Source organism: Panthera tigris, chromosome A1, assembly GCF_018350195.1.
Source record: "Panthera tigris isolate Pti1 chromosome A1, P.tigris_Pti1_mat1.1, whole genome shotgun sequence".
NCBI classification, from domain to species: domain Eukaryota; kingdom Metazoa; phylum Chordata; class Mammalia; order Carnivora; family Felidae; genus Panthera; species Panthera tigris.
Window position 1 is genome coordinate 108,356,968 of NC_056660.1, and position 17,431 is coordinate 108,374,398.

Genomic DNA, 17,431 nt, shown 5'->3' on the forward strand with positions numbered 1-17,431 from the left:
GGCCAGCATCTGTGGGCTCCTGGGCCCTGCCTTTCTCAGACCTCCCAGGGCTATGAACTCCATGTGTCTTGCACTCCACCCACTGGATTCCACAGCACTGTCTGATCTGTATCAGAGAAAGAGATAAGGTAGGGAGTGGATCTTAAACTCCAGCTCTACCCTCCCATAAAGATCTCTATCCCCTTTATCAGGAGGATGGACAAGAAAGCTTTTGGGGGCAAGGTAAGGAAGAACCTCCCAATCCCCGAATGGCTAATTCAGTTCCTGAATGGCTAATTGTCAGGGCAGGTAAGGAGAAGACTTTTGCCTCCGAAGTGAATCAGATTACACACCCTCGCACCACCAGCATGTATGAGGAGCCATGGTTGCAAACATACGCACCGGCAGCCATTTCCCAATGTCCCCAGTATGAAGCCAGCCGTCACTGTCCAGGGCCTCTTTTGTCCTGTCTGGATCTTTCAAGTAACCTTTGAACACATTTGGTCCTCTCACACATATCTGTGGGGACAATCACCAGGTTTCTGTCAGCCCACAGCATGAGGGGTCCTGAAGGGAGGCTGGTGTGAGACACACATAGAATAAGTTATCCTATTCCTCAGGAAATGCACTGCGGAGAATGCAGTGGCAGAGAGAGAGGACAGGAGCAGCTACCAGCAGATTGTCTCCTGTCTCCCGCTTCTCTTAAACACCATCTTCTGTCCTTGCCATCTCTTCTCCCTGTCCTGGCCATCCCAGGCCTCCTTCCCTCCCTCCCTTTAGCATATGCTGCTTTGTGACACTGGATGGGGTCTCCTCAGGTATTGATGACTGGCTAATTCCCCAGACATGCTTGAGCCCTCTTCTTCATGACTAGGCAGTCAGCTTTCTCAACTACTCCCATACGGTAAACAAGGACAGGCCAGCACTACCTACCCCTTCTGGCCTAGCTGCAAGTGGTACTGTTTCTGCTGGGACAGAAACATAGTAACAGGCCAAGTCAGTTAGGAAAAAAAAAATGAATTAAAAAAAAAAGTTTGGGAATTTCAAGTCTTGATTTAGACCAGCCCAGTCCCAACCTTGGGGGTTGGTTGCTTCATAAATAGGAGAGGAAATGCTGAGTTAAACAGAGTCAAATAAATCAGTAATTTAAAGTGACTTTACATGTAAGGTGAAAGAAAAATAATTCCCTTTCACTCACTCTATGTGGCATCCACAGACATGCACAGCTAAATTCCTGAGTTTACCTCTCCCTCTCCTTTGTAGGTCCAATAGTTCAGTTCCTCGACATCGACGAGCTTGATATGATTGCAGGGCAGAGGTGCCCCTACATGCCCTACAACACCAAAGCAATATGGCATTTGTCAGTGTTCAGATCCATTTCAGCACTGAAGATGCTCCATGCCATGTAGAACCCCTCCAGTGGTCAAAGTGGGGAATTATGGAAGGAAAGCAATATATCTTTATTTATTTAATTTTGCATGTTTTATTTATTTTTAAGAGAGAGAGGGGGACACAGACTATGAGTGGGGGAGGGGCAGAGAGATAGAGGGAAACACAGAATCTGAAGCAGGCTCCAGGCTCCGAGCTATCAGTACAGAGCCTGACATGGGGCTCCAACTCGTGATTTGCGAGATCATGACCTGAGCTGAAGTTGGATGCTTAACCGACTGAGCCACCCACACAATCCAGAAAAGCAATATACCTTTAGATGAGCATTTGTCACAGGCAAGCACTGATGATAAAAAAAAAAAAAAAAAGGTCTGGAGAAAGGACAGGCCAACCTCCGTTAGGTCTGTTTTACATCTGAGTCTTAAAAAGCTAGACAGGCACACCTGGCCCAGCACCAACCTGAATAGGGTCTGTAGGGGGTTCATACCCACACCAACCACACCACTATCAGGACCTTTTACAATAGTGCCCATATTCAACATTTTTCCCCATTGTGAGACCCTTGGTTTTCGGATAATATATAGTTATCATCACTTTTCCTCCAGTCACCAGACTATTGATTAATGTGCATAGTAATCATCTAGAAATCTTGTTAAAATGCAGATTCTGATGAGGCCTAAGTATCTATGTCCCTTATGACACCAACGCGATGCTGATCCTTCTGGTCCACACATAAAACTTTGAGTAACAAAGGAATGGGAGACAAGGATGAGGTAACTCATCCCTGAAAGATACGACTTCAAATGTTGTTGGTCATATATACTCCAACCACAAAATTACATCTAAGTCATTTTCTAGTAACTGTGGTTGTTAACACAAGTCACTGGCAAGGTAGAGGATTTTTAAGCAGGTGCTGGCCAAGGTCCTGAAAGAAAAGTGAGCCACGTAGATGAAAAATGAGGCTGACACTCTGGTTTCTCTTTTAAATGACAGGCTGCCAACTTTTACAATACTGTGCAAAGATATCTATCCTCTCATACTCAATAGCTTTGCAAGTTTTTGTAGTAAATATGATTTAAAAAGGCAAAAACCTCAAAAATCTTACATAGGAAAATGTGTAAGATGACATTAAGAGGGAAGAGAGTGTTCAGAAAGAAGGGGATGTGTGAGTGATCAGGAAATATGATGGCAACAATAAGAAAAGAGCTACTGTTCCAGGATCTCAGAAAACAGTACTTATAGTAAATTTTCCAGCAATAGAGAGACCAAAGAATTTATACATAAGACAGGCTTTATTCAACTAGAGTGTGAAGAGATAAAACGTGGACAAAAATGCTTCTGTCCGTGATGTGGCCAGATATGATTTCAATTTGGAATCCACCTATCATGTTTCTGCTGACTGCCTCAAGGTGTTCTGAAAATAGCATTACATTACTGTGCATATTTCTTTTCCATGTGCATCACCCTAAGTTTTCTGGTTTGTAGTTGGGCAAACTTAAGGATGAAGAGTGGCTCCAGGTTCCCAGAGAAAGTTGGTATCCTCAAGGATTCTTTTGTTCTGTGCTTTTCAGATTCTTCCAGTGTTTGGTTTAAATTTGGTGATGGGCAATACATGGGCTACCTACTCCTTCCTCCTTGCCTTGAAAAGTGAATCTCTTCAGAATGAGGGCGTGGAAAGGGGCTGCTCCTTCCTGAAGTTGCTGTTTTCTTCCAGACATTAACATCATAGGACACCCCAGTTCCCAAAGAGCCTCAGAAATGGCCCTTTAAGAAATAGTGCTTTTGGGGCACCTGGATGGCTCAGTAGGTAAAGCATCCAACTTCAGCTCAGGTCATGATCTCACAGTTCATGAGTTTGAGCCTCGCGTTTGGCTCTGTGCTGACAGCTCAGAACCTGCAGCCTGCTTTAGATTCTGTGTCTCCCTCTCTCTGCCCCTTGTCCGCTCACACTCTGTCTCTGTCTCTTTCTCTCTCTCTCAAAAGTAAAATAAGCATTAAAAAAAAAAGAAATAGTGCTCTATTCACTATGAACTTGCCTTTCTTTCCTAAATAATATCCAATTCATAGCCTACTTACTTCATTCTAAAACAACCACAACCAGGGGCGCCTGGGTGGCTCAGTTGGTTAAGCATCCAACTTTAGCTCAGGTAATGATTTCGCAGTCTGTGAGTATGAGCCCCACGTCAGGCTCTGTGCTGACAGCTCAGAGCCTGGAGCCTGTTTCAGATTCTCTCTCTCTCTCTCCCTCTCTCTCTCTCCCTCTCTCACTCTCAGCCCCTCCCCTGCTCACACTCTGTCTCTCTTGCTCTCAAAAATAATAAATAAACATTAAAAAATTGTGATAAAACAACCACAACCAAGCTGTGTGGTATTTAGAACCTGCAAAATCCAATATACTGATACTGACTGATATTGAAAGCATTTTTCTACCTGGAACCGTATTCTGTCATGTACTACTTTTTTAAAATGACTTCTAGTTCTCTATAAAAGAAATAGGAAAATACAAAACATACTTGGAGAATACTAAAACATGTTACAAAAAGAACAACATCCATAATGCCACAACCCAGACATAATCACCATCAGTTTGTTTCTTCTTTTTCTGTCACTTTTTGAGATCTTGCTGTTTTTAACTCAGCAGTGCCCCATGAGTCCCTCCCATACCTACAGGCCATCTTACCTGAGGTCCAGTCCCCAGGTGTGGTGAAGGTACATCCAGCCGTGCACTCAGTTTGGCCATAGCCTTCATAAACCTTCAAATGGAAAACAAAACCACACTGTAAGTATACATGCTCCTACAGCTGATGGCCTTCCCTTTTCAGCCAGCTAACTTCCCACTGAGCATCTAGCTGCTCCATGCTGGTGACAGAGGGAGGGAGGTGCTTTGGAGGTAGGTTTCTCCAGGTGAAACAGAACACAAACAACAGGTGTGACCATTTGGTTTGGAAGAAGGGTGATTTGTACCACAGACACTTAGTAGATAAGGTTATGTGGTTTGGGTTAAAGATTTCTGACCTATTTTCAACTACTGACTCTATTTTTCATTTGGATGATATGTATTAAAGGCAAAAATTTTTTTTAAGTTCATTTAGTTATTTTGAGAGAGACAGAGAGCACCAGCAAGGGAGGGGCAGAGACAGGAAAAGAGAGAGAGAATCCCAAGCAGGCTCTGCACCATCAGCGCACAGTCTGATGCAGGGCTCAAATCCACAACCATGAGACCATGACCTGAGCTGAAGTCAGACACTTAACCGACTGAGCCACCCAGGAGCCCGTGGGTTTATTATTTTCTATTTTCTGTGTAACATAATTCAGTTGTCAGCATATGTCTGGAAGAAGACAGAGAGAGAGATACAAAGTGAGGAGAGGAGGGGCAGAGCAAGGAGGGGAGAGAGAATCCCAAGCAGGCTCCACACTGTCAGTGCAGAGCCAGATGTGGGTCTCAAACTCATCAACCACTAAGAGATCATGACCTGAGCTGAAATCAAGAGCTGGACACTTAACTGACTGAGCCACCTAGGCACCCCAAAGACAAATATTTTAAAACCTACTATAAGTTTTACTTGAACTCTGTTAGATATTCCCCTCCAGAGCATCTGCACGCACACACGCTCTCTCAATCTCTCAAAATAAATAAACTTTAAGAAAATATTAGTTGAACAGATAAATAAAAAAATGAATATTTTAGAGATGACAAAACCTACTGAATCAAATAAAAAAACATCAGTGAACTTTGATCCCCCTCTCTAGTGCTCTTTTTCTGGGTTGGGAGATATTTTGCAGGATTGAGAACTCAGAGATGCTATTGCAGGTGTGGTATGGGTTCTCCAGCACAATGATGATCCACATGTAGTTTATCTGACCCCCTTTCCTAGAGTAGATACAATTGGACTTTGCAGAATATCACAAGATCATCCTGGCTTTCACTGAGCCTTTTTCATCCTCAGAGGAGGGAGCTTTTGTCCCACTAAAATTTTGCCCCCAGGATCTTCCTCTATACAGTAGAGGGTGTAGTGGGCTTCCTGCTCTGCCTTAACACACATCCCATTGCCCCTAGGGAAAGTCACATAAAGGCAATACCTGGCATCCCAGAGCTGCCCGGAGGAATCCCAGGACTGCTGGTGAAGCCGGGGCTGCTCCAGTAACAATCATCCGCACACACCCGCCAAGATTAGCCTGTGGGAAGAGAAAAGAACCTGCCAGTCTGGGCTGCTGAAGGTGGCATCTAACCCATCTGGGCCTCTTTCAAGGTCAACATTCAACAGTTGGATCCTACCTGACCCTAGGTCAGGTTTAAAAGAGAAGGCCTGAGGCTTTATAACATGTGAGCTGAAGATTCAGTCCCTTCTCCTTACAAATTAATCAACCCAATCAGCTTTGCAACTCGACCCACAAAATGGCCAACTTCTCTACGCCTTTGGAGGTAAGTGCCACTCTTCTGGGCAGTGTTCTGTAATTTTGGTTCCCCCTTCCTTGAAATGAACAGCTTTCCTCTCATTCTCCCATCATCTGCCAGCAGCCAAAACAATTACTTAGAACAATTTCTTCCCACTTCCATCTTAATGGCATAGCCTTTTTTCATTTATAAATCAATACTGTTTTCTGCTCTATTGACTATGCACTGCAGAGGACAAAGAATTCTTTAAACACTTTGTTTCTGTAAGTTGAGCCAAGAGAGTTTAAATATTAATTTTCTTAGAGCTAAAAATAGGGTAGTAAGAAAAAACGAGTAATGCTATGAATTAGCTATAGATTCTTTGGGTAATGCAGAGCTTGACAACTTAAATGAGGATACAGAAGTGAGTAATTCATGATCAGTCTGCACTGGTTGGGGTTGAAGATGTAGCTAACAGGAAGGGAAAGGAAGATTCTTGGTCACCTTGCTAGAACCTAGTGTTGCTGGGAAGCCAGCATGGCCAAGGCTACTGGGAAAGGCAAGAGAAACTTCAGGCCACAGAAGCTCCTGATGGACCTGACCATAAAAGGGCAAAGTTGCCCCAATGCCTGTGAAGACCAACAGATCTATTTTCCAGGAGTCCTTCTTGCTGGTTGCCTTTTGGCAAATATCACACACATCCAAATAACAAAAATGAGTCCTTTAATATTTCAATGGTAGTTTAAGCTTTGACTTCATGAGCAAATGAATTATCATTTTATAAGCCCACTGGAATGGGTTTCTCCAATTTTTCTATAAGGCCACTTTGGTGTCACTCCATAATAACACTGTTTGTTTTCTTACCTGAATCTTATTAAAGAAGAGCTCATCCCAGATGCTATCATTCCTGATGATTCCCTTTCGGACCTCAGCCTGTTTACGCTTTGCTGCAAACTCCAGGAGCCAGCGCTTTAATGGTGTGTCTGCTTGGCTAAAGATCTGAGGAACAGAAGTTGGAAGAAGCTGTTGGCCCGTGTACTACCTCTAGACAGATCCCCCCAGAAAGAAGGCCCAGACTAACCAAAAGAGAAGCTCCATTTTGCCCCTGCAGGACATCAGTGGATGTGACACCCAGCTAAAGTGAACATTACCAATGTCTGGCCACATTGTAGGGATGGAAATTCCTGAAGAAAAATCTGTCCAAACAGGGTTTTGGAGAATGGGAAGAAAACAGGATAAGGAAGGGGAGAGTGAAGGAATACAAGAAAGGAGGTTAACTTCCAGGACCTGGGGGAGGAGGCATGGAAAGCCTGCCTGGGGCTTCAGACCCTGTACAGTCAAGCAGACACACAGCACATCAGCCTGGCTAGAGACCCCCTCTGGGGCTTACCTTGTCATACATCCGGTTCAGTAATCGAGGGACCACAGGGAAGATGGTGGGGCACAGAGCCTTCATGTCATCTGAGAGGAGACGGATATCTCCCTGGAAGAAGCCTACGCGCCCTCCATGGCAGTAGACGACAGACTGGAGGGAGAGGACAGGAAGGGAGGAGTCCCTCAGGGTGATCACTCCTGGCTGCAGTCCAAAGCTCTGCCCTACATGGAGGGCGCCCATGACCCCCTATCCCAGCACCAGCTGCTGCCATGAGACACTTAAGAATGCTGTCTGGGGTGCCCCCCACTTCCCACTAAGTCCCACTCAGGCACGGGGTGAAGCAGCAGGAGACAGGGAGGAATCCTGGGTCTTTGGGAGATGTCAGAGCAGCCAACTTCACTGGTTCCTGCTCCCTCATGCTCAACTCCCAAGCCCTGGGCAAGGACCTCCCTGGCATCTCAGGTCTCTGAGCTATACTGTATCCTATCAGTAGATCTGATCCAGATCTGTGGATCTGCCCCAGGGACACCTCAGCAACTCTGGAAGGGTGTGCAGTGCCTGTGAGTACCGTGGGACAATGCTAACGCTGGCTCTGGGTATTGTTTGGTGGAGGGGGGCCAAAAGGGGGGGGTCCTGGATGGTTCTTGATTGGGGTTAGGAATATTCCAGAGGCCTAATGCATGTGCCTTTCTTTAATGTTCACAGCACCCCTATAAGTGAGGCAGCATTTATATCTCCATGTTGCAGATGAGGAATGCAAAACTCAGAGAGGTAAAGGGACTTGCCCAGAGTCGCAAAACTAGTTCATAGTAATGAACTATGGCATTCTAATCTATGTCTAAAAAGCTGGAAAGCATTGCCCTAATATACCAGCCCTCCCCCAAGATAGATGTGAGAGGCTTTAGAAGACATGGCTCATTCATAAGCTGGCCCCCTGAGTGACCCATGTGTGGAAAATTATTTGTTCCCACTACCTCATGGGGACTCCCCCCACTCCCTCTACGCTCCTGTAAGGCCTATCTCAGGGCCAATCATAATGCCAATCCCATCTCCAGAGCAAGGGATCATGATAGTTTGATTCCCCAACTTTACTGTCTTGTTTTCTTTTCCAGGAGTTGGCGAGTTTTGGAAGTTATGGTATGGAGATGTCTTGGCCATAAGTGGAGCCATATGGCACAGAGTGTGAATGGTAAAAATACTTCTTCAAAGCTATAGTTCTCTCTGAGCACAGACCATCACCTGGGGCCTCTCTCAGAGGAGTTACACCCGCAGGGAAGACAAGGCAGACCTGGGGTCTTCCCTGGAGTCCTCCCAGGACCCCTGTGGTACCTGTCTGAGGACAGGGCAGTTTAGTTCTATTTCATGGCACCAGTGACAATTGGCACTCTGGTAGGGTTCTGGGTTCTGGGCACAGAATGTGCCTCCCTGGAGCCAGGGCCTTACCTGCACCATTCTCTCAAACATGTGTGCTAAAGGCAAATAGGAAATGTGCACATCCGCACATGTGGGAGCCCACTGACTCTGTAAGAAAACAGAAGGAGCCCAGGCAAGGCCCGGTCAGTCAGGTGGGCGTCTTACCTGGATTACTCTCTCAAACATGTGAGCCAAAGGCAGGAAGGAGATGAGCACATCGTCCTGTCTCGGAAAGATCACTTTCTGCAGGTGACGGGCATGGGAGACAGAAAGGAAAGAAAACACTGACAGGAAGACGACAAGAGAGTCATAAAACAATACAGAGAAAAATGGTCCTGGAGGGGCAAACAGGAAGAAGGGAAGGGAAATGGGGAGGTGGGTGGGGAGGAGACAGAGAGAGAGAGAGAGAGAGAGAGAGAGAGAGAAAGGCAAGATGAGAGAGAGAAAAAAAAATGTGTGAGAGAAAGAGGAAGATGAAAGGCGCAGGAAGAAGAGAGGGAGAGGGAGACAGGGCAGCGTAGGAGGCGGAGTGTTAGGGCGCAGCCAGTGGGTCTAGGTTATCTGCAGAAGCAAAAAGCTCAGTGAAGCACACATAAACCAGCAGAGCTGAGCTCCGCAGGGAAGTCTCCTCTGGGGCCAGACCCCACTTCGCCATCTCCCTGGGCCACCTGAGCCAGGAGTCCAAGGGGCTTGGCTTATCAGCACTTTCTAGTCCTTCTTCCAGAAAAGGGACCCAGGGAGCCCTGGGTCTATACCAGCTGTGGCTGGGGTATGAGCCCAGGACAAACAGATGGCTAAACCAGGCCTCACAAGCCAAGGTCTGGGGACAGGGCCTGTAGGGGAGGCCAAGAGGGAGCCCTGCTGCACCCCTCCTCTCTGGCCCACATCTCACAGATGGGACTGATCTCAGGGACAGGGGCTGCTCCAGCCAGGGGTGCCTGCACAAGGCCTGTGCCCAGGAGCGGGACATACCCTCGGGTGCTCTCCTTTGCTGGACTTCCCTGTCCCCCACCCTTTCACAGGGGCCTTTATTCTTCCAAGGCTGGCTTTTGAACGAGTCTGGACAAGCCCTGGGAACTGGGCAAACAGCTCCTGTCTTGGGTTCAGCCACCAACAGTCTCTTACAGTCTTCTACCAAAATCTATCAGTGTTTGGGGCATATGCTCCGTAATGCCATCTGGCAGGAATGCAGACAGTGATTTTCCTCCACTGTGGAGAAAAAGCCTAACTTAAGTGAAAAGGAACATTCCTTTCTCCTTAAGGAAGCTGCAGGAGACATGGATACTCACCACTTGTGGAAAAATGTCCTTCTTTCTTAGCCGGTTATAAAATGCTAACATGCTTTTGTCAGGCCAAGATATCAAGCTTTTTTTTTTTTTTTTGATTTTAGATTTACCTTTTTAAGTACAGTCTTACACATTAGCAGTCGCCATTGTTTCCCAGACTCTAGTAGTCCTTAAACACGAAATGACTGAATTAAACCCTGACCTATTTGAAAAACAAGTAATTAAGGATTACTTTCTAAATATAGGTACACATAAAAACCACAGATATCTCAGTTTTTGCAGTTAAAAATGAAAAAGAGTTTTACAGGTCTTTCTGGGATCTTAGCACCTTTAGAAATCAAATTGGCTATTTTTCAGGTATGGATCACTTCAGGGTTTGAGGTTAAAATATCTATAAAGGTCAGATTGTACTGATGACAACAGAAACACCTGCCTGTGAAAGGCAGCTCAGATTACATCAGGGCAGAAAAAAGAAAGCAAACAAAAAAACCTCTGAGGCTTGAGGGTGTCCTCAAGAGACACCTGCTTTAGCGAGTCTACTTTATTCACCTCTGTCACTTTCAGAAAGCCTGAGAAATCAGCCACCACGTTCCCATGGGTGAGCATCGCACCTTTTGGGTTCCCTGAAAAGAGAAAGCACAAAAGGCAAATTAGTTGGAAGCTCAAGGGCCACTCCTTGAGAACAGTGCCCAAGTTGACAGCCCCAGACTGTTGGACCCAGACCCAGACCCAAGCCTCTGGCCTTCGTTGGCAGCCACTTCAGAGTCCTAGGCAGATGAATGCCATGTCAGATACTTTCATCCTGTAGACACTCAAAGCCCACCTTGAGACTCCCAGCAGCAGTAAACCAGAAGGCAGGTGACACAGCCACACACACAGGGTGACTCAAAGCCTGACATGCTGGCTACTTGTGGCCTGTGCTCCCTAAGGGAGCACAGGTTCTCGGCCCCCTGCCTCTTCACCCAGTACGTGGAGCTGGTCTCTGGGCTAAGCAGGTCTAATCTCCAGAATCCAACAGCCAACTGTGCTAGCAGAGGACTTCCTCACTGCATCCAGCACCAGGAAAGGCCCCGGGGTTAAGGCTAGGCTAGAGGTGCAGAGCGCTGGGGTAGACCCCCTGCTTGCTCATTGTCAAAGATGGGACATGGATATTCTTGCTTTGTCTTGATAAGACTTCTCACTACTCCTTGTAGTGAAGCCCAGGTTTGTTAGAATGACTCAGAAGAGTCATTCTCTAGGTGAGGGACCCAGGGCGCAGGAGGCTGGAGAAGGAGGCCAGAGTGGTCACCATTTCACATCAGGGTGGACACAACACAGGCCGCGTCTGGACACATCTGACTGGTTTCAACTCCCGGCCTTTCCCGTCACTGCCAGCATAACATGGGGAAGCCATTTCTCCTCTCTGTTTGCTTACCTGTAAAATAGGGACAATGCCCACCTCATAGGGCTTTCATAAGGTCTAAGAATATAATCCATGTGCAAAAGATGTTATTAGAAGTTTCCACTAAGGCAGCAGATACAACCACTGTGAAACTCCAAAAGTGAGAGGGCAGAACATGTGCAAACTTACCCAGGAAATATTAAATAAACCAATATGTTTAACTTTGCAACCGTCACCCAGAAAGAGGTAATAAAAGGACAAAGTGATTAGAGATTAAGAGAGTATTGTAGTATATGCCATAAAATTGTTCACTTTAAAATATTTAATAATGTTTAATTAAGCTATGTGAATTTTACCTCAGAGAGGAAGAGAAAAGAAGAAGGAAGAGGAGGAAGAGGAGGAGGAGGAAGGGGAAGAGGGAGAGGAATGGATTTGTGAAAAGAATTTCTTCAGAGAGAGCTACGCAGAGTTTTTTAGCCCATCCTCTCTCCCAACTTGAAACCCCAGCTAACTCAGAGCTCAATCATGTTCCCTGCAGCTGGGGATCCTGGTGAGAAATGTGAAGAAGACCGTGGCTGCAAAAAAATAATAAATCCCAGGGACTGCATACGGAGCTGGCAGAAGGAACATTAGTCTGAGGGGGTGATGGCAAGAACTGTGGGTTAAAAAGGAATCTTGTCCACAGGCACAAAATGTAGAGGAGGGAGTGTAAAGAGAACTCCTAAGTGGCACCACCTGAGTGGCTCAGTCAGTTGAGCATCCAACTCTTGATTTCAGCTCAGGTCATGATCTCATGGTCTTGAGATCTAGCTCCACACCCAGCAGGGAGCTCACTTGAGATTCTCATTCCCTCTCTCCCTGCCCCCTCCCCTGTCTGCATGTGCACTCACACTCTCTCACTCTCGCTCACTCTCTCTCTCAAAAACAAAACAAAACAAAACAAAACAAAACAAAACAAAACAAAACAAAACAAAAGGAGAACTCCTGAAAGTGTCCGTGACGCAAAGAGCAGGTTTTAAGTGTTGCCCCAAACCATCAGAGAACTTCCCTTTCCCATATCCTTATTCTCCCTTCCCACTTCCACCTGGTGGGAGAGGGCTAAAAGCTTCATTAGCAAGCGGGAGGAGGAGGAGAGACATCAGAGAAAGAGAGGAGAGCAGACCACCAAGCCCACAGCCAGCCCAAGGTGCGGAGGGAAGAAGTCACAGGGAAGTGGACCGATTCACACTTTGGACCGACACTTGTAGTTGTGAATTAAGACTGTCTGTGACTTACCACACCCATGAAACTGACCTGAGAATGACCATAAAAGGCACGAGGTGCGTATGTTTTCACCCCCACTGAACAACTTTAAAAGAATAGATGGAGACAAAGGTAAAGTTGCTCACATAATTATCTCCCATTAGGCCTGTTTGCTCAACTTACTGGAGCTCCATCTGCCAGAAACAGGAGCATCAGTAATGGCTCCATCTTGGTCTGACCAAGATGTGTGATGGGTGAGGTTGTGTCAAATGCTCTGGGACACACCCCCATACTGACAAATCACAGAGATGATTCTGGGGACACAGAAGGTTACAGGGTTTTAATAGGTAACTATTAAAACATCTTTTTTTTTTTTTTTAAATGAAGAAGATGCATGGGATCTGTTTCACCTCTGCTGGTCCTTCTCTTAACCCAGCATCTTTTCTCAAACCCAACCCCATATTAAAAAGCGACCCTGGAGGCGTCTGGATGGCTCAATTGGTTAAGCGTCCAACTTCGACTTCGGCTCAGGTCATGATCCCGCAGTCCATGAGTCTGAGCCCCAAATTGGTCTCTGTGCTGACAGCTCAGAGCGTGGAGCCTGCTTCAGATTCTGGGTCTCTCTCTCTCTCTCTCTGCCCCTCCCCTTCTCATGTGCGCTCTCTCTCTCTAATAAACAAACATTAAAAAAAAAAAAAAAGAAATGTCCCTAATTTGCCTCCTACATACAAATTCTACAGTCTCTGGGCCCACAAACAATTCTGAGAGTATCACCTGGGAATTTTCACCTGTGGATTCCCAAGTTCTACATGTTTCTAAAGAATAACACCAAAATACTAGATGTGAAATCAGAACTCCCACAAAATAGGGTCCAGTACTATAGAACTTCAGATCTGTGAGGCTGGCTGCCTTGCTCATGCCTAATGTAACCTCAGGGTGGGTGACCGAGAATTTCAAAAGAAAGTTGTCTTCATTAATGAAAATTTTCTGAAACCTCCATTCACTTCAGTCCACAACACATACAATGGTAGTAGTTACCCAAGTCTGCTTAGGCAAATCTTTTTCCTCTCCAACATGATGATCTTTTAGAAACAAACGATTTCTTGTAGGTATAAGTGAAGTTTCATAAACTTCTAATGAGCTAAAGGATTTTTAAATATTCCCAGAAAAGGTTCAAATGATTTCAAGTCATCCCTTGACGTGGTCCCAAGGGACGAAGGAGAAGTACGTGTTGACAGCAAATCCTGGGAGAAGATGCAAGGTCAGAGTTAGGAGGCGGGAGGTCACTCTTTGGAAAGCTCTGTTTGCTTCTCTGATTCAGGACAAGTGCATGCATCTGACAGCAGGTTTTAAAAATGTGATATGGAAGATTTTTCAAGTTGCTCACATGGAGGAACTGGTGAGCATTCCTAGCTGGACCCATGGCAAAGTGACAGAACCACTGTTTGCTCTGTTTCTCTTATTATCTGGAGCAACATCAATGGCACCATCTTATCAACATGAGATCTACTGTCCATTCCCCACCTTCTACTCATAGGCTGGCCATCCCTTCATTTATTTTCTCTCCAGCTGCTGAAGGAAAAAAAAAAAAAACCTCTTAGTTTCAGATTCTGCGGATGTCACTTTGGCTTTAACCAGTATTCCTGGGCTGGCCATCCATGGCTGATCTGCAGAAAGGCATTTCACTAGCTAAAGGTCTGCCCCAGATGGATGTTGGCTCCAAGTGAGAGCAGTTATGGGGTGAAGCTGAGCTCGAGGTCTCTCCTGCAGGGGTGGGATGGGAGTGGGGCTGGGAACAGTGACGGGCCCTCTGGCTGGAGGTTCCTCTGGCTGCTGGCTTCAACTTTCACACAAAGGTGGGTTACAAAAGACACCGGTGACAGAAATGCTCTGGAAGTTTTATAATGCAGATAGAGTGTTCATCTCCCTGCTAGAGGCTCCCAACTCTTCTTCAGGATTGAGTCCTACTTTCATCAACCCCATATCCACCAATTTTTTAAACAATCAGACTTGAGAGCTGGTAGAAATACAAATAATAACTATAATAGCAGCCAGGTACTGAAATCCACGACTGTGGGCACTGTGCTAGGCATCTCATACATACATAAATGGTAACTCAGTTATTTCTTAAAACAGCCTATATTACAGATATCAGATGGCTTCATTTAATATTCAAGCAAGTTGAGGCTTAAGAGAGGTTAAGAAATTCTCCTAAAGCTGCACAGCAGGAATACCCAGATGTAGTTTTATGCATATGGTCACATAAGTCTTGAACTGAATGGCACAAAACAAATAGGTCAAAGAGAGTATTTTCCCAAGATCCCACTTTTGAGCAGCCACAGAGGTAAGGCCGATGGGCATTACATGCTCGGCTAAATGACTGCAGATGACTGAGCTTTCCTGGGTGCCCTCAATTAGAACAGAGAGATGCTCCAATTCCAGGGGCCTCTACCCACTCTTCCTCCCTTCTTCTCCAGGCAGGGTACATCTCGTTCCTGCTGTATCCAGAAGCCTCCTCTCTCCCTCAATCCACACCAGAGTTTTAAGGGCTCTGCTCCACTGAGCAGCACCTCCCTTTCCTCTGTCTCTAGTGGCTCTTTCTTGATGACAAAAAACACTTTCAGGTGTTTCCATAACAAGAGCCCCACCCCCTCCATAGCCTCTGCCAGCTCCACTCTTGGTCTGTCATTCCTTCAAAGCTGATCTATTTTTCACATAGATTCTCCCTTACAGCATAACATACATATGTGGTAAATTGCCCAAATAAGTGTACAGATCCAGTAGATTTTTTTGTTTCCAAAGCGAACTTACCTGGGCAACCAGCACCAGATCAAGAAATAGAACATCACGGGGCATCTGGGTGGCTCAGTCGGTTAAGCGTCCAACTTCAGCTCAAGTCATGATCTCACGAACCATGGGTTCAAGCCCTGCATTGGGCTCTGTGCTGACAGCTCAGAGCCTGGAGTCTGCTTTGGATTCTGTGTCTCCCCCTCTCTATGCCCCTCCCCTGCTTGCACTCTGTCTCTCTCTCTCTCAAAAATAAATAAATATTAAAAACAATTTCTTTTTTTAAAGAACTAGAACATCATCAGCATTCCAGGGCAGCGTTATCCTGGACGGCAACCATTATCCTGACTTATAAAACCATAGACTAGTTTATTGTTCTTGTAATTTTATACCAAAGAAATGAGGCAATCTTTTGTGTCTGGTTTCTTTCACTCAATGTACAGTAAGGGAGAGGATTCTATTGAGGTATACCATTCTATCGCTGATGGGCACTGGAGTTGTTTCCAGATTTTGACTATTCAAACAGCGATGTTTATCAACATTATGGAGCATGCCTTTTGGTGACATGGCCATGCTTCTTGAAGAAATTGTCCACATGTGCTGATGTGACATCCTCACCTCCCATTCACTCTTCATTCCACTGCAATCAGCTTCTGCTTCCAGCCCCCGCTCCACGATTAGCCTTTGCCAAGAGCACCAGCAGTCATTTCTGTGGTGGCATCCTCTGGGTATAGTTCAGCCACCAGACAACACTGACAGATTCTATTCACCTCTACCTCAGCCTCCACTTGAAACTCTTGCCCTCATCATTCCTCTCCTGCCAGTGCTCCCAGGCCATGTTCCCAGACAGCTATTTCCTCACTCAACTCTCCTTTGAAGCAATATTTTCTTTCTTGCAGCCAATCCTTTGCACATGCTGTTCCCCATGCCGAGAATGCCCTTCCTCCTATTCTCCTCCAGCTACCAATCTTTCAGGACTCTGCTCCAGTGGACTCCGCTGGGAATCCTTTCTGTCCTGCTCTTCTGACCTCTTGGTGGCATAGTGCTCCATGCACTCTGGGATGTGGACTCTTGAGGCAGTGACCACATTGTACTGAACTGCCCGGTAACATAAGCTGTGAGCTCATGAAGACAGGGGTCTGTCTTATCCATCCCCGTGACCTCAGCCCCCAGCACTAGGTCTGATGCATACTGGATGCTCCATAAATGAGCTGAATGAGTGAATCGATATAAGTTAGAAAAAGAATGCTAAAAGCATAGAGCTTGAGAAGGATATATTTAAAAAGATCGCTGTATTTTCTTCTCTGGGAAGAGAGGGTACATGAACTCATAGTATACGTCTTAACTATCACTAATGGCACCCAGTTTCCCAAACAAGGCTATATTATACCCACAAATTCTCTTTGTGGGGGGTAGGGGCTATCAGATTCCAGTCCAGCTAACAGTCATTTTGAAATGAACAACGAACTATATACCCACCCAGTAGCCATCCCTGAGTGTAGACAAACCCCATCCTCTCACCTCCTGCAGGACTGTCACAGCCTGACTAGGGGGTCCCATAGCACTGGTTTATTCTGGGGATCTCCACAGATGTTTCCATCATATAGCAAGAAGAAAATCTTCCCAGAATGATTCCACCAGAATCATGAACCAAATGTCAGGTTTAGATCATACGTTCCATCTTTCCCCACTGAAAGAACAGTGTGGGCCCCTGATGAAGCTGGGAACACAGTTCAGAAGAGAAGCTGTATCCGGGGTTTGTGATGCTGAGGACAGGCAGGGCTGATGTGTTCGAAAACAGGATGGCTGACAGAGGCACAGCACAGGCTCATGCTAATGCCAAGGAAATCCAAGTACAGCCGGGCAGGGTGATAAGAGGTCTGCTCAATCCCCCAGCTCTGCCCTGGCACCAGCAGCACTTCTATCGCGGGAGGCTTGGGCACTAAATCACAACCTGTTTTCCTGGCTCCATATGACCATCTTCCACCACGCAGAGCTTGGGCAGGATGGCTTAGCTTCCAATTGTGATTTCATGGTTTGGAAAAGCATGGGACATGAGGCCTGCCCTCTCCACCTGGGTGATAGCACATTTCTGCTCCATGAAGTTCTTCTCCAGATATGGAGGCCAATATGACCAAGTGACTCATTAAAAGCCTAGGGGCACTCTTGAACATCAAGGGTCAAAAGGTAAAAGCCATGGTAGT

The 17,431-nt window shown here is 46.1% G+C and overlaps 1 protein-coding gene across 5 annotated transcripts in view; it reads right to left on the reverse strand.

Annotated features, from left to right (window-relative positions):
* The window catches only part of ACSL6 (acyl-CoA synthetase long chain family member 6), a 60,121-nt gene that overhangs the window by 16,046 nt on the left and 26,644 nt on the right, over window positions 1–17,431 (reverse strand). For 3 of the 5 annotated variants that reach the window (XM_007087778.3, XM_007087781.3, XM_007087782.3), the window contains 8 exons: window positions 10,367–10,440; window positions 8,697–8,774; window positions 7,134–7,268; window positions 6,608–6,742; window positions 5,449–5,544; window positions 4,049–4,121; window positions 1,224–1,312; window positions 382–498 (listed from right to left, as the gene is read on the reverse strand). In XM_007087778.3, the coding sequence (XP_007087840.1) occupies window positions 382–498; window positions 1,224–1,312; window positions 4,049–4,121; window positions 5,449–5,544; window positions 6,608–6,742; window positions 7,134–7,268; window positions 8,697–8,774; window positions 10,367–10,440 (797 nt within the window). Of the gene's footprint in view, window positions 1–381; window positions 499–1,223; window positions 1,313–4,048; window positions 4,122–5,448; window positions 5,545–6,607; window positions 6,743–7,133; window positions 7,269–8,561; window positions 8,640–8,696; window positions 8,775–10,366; window positions 10,441–17,431 lie in introns of all 5 variants that reach the window. The other 2 variants (XM_007087779.3, XM_042983550.1) reach the window with 2 other exon arrangements.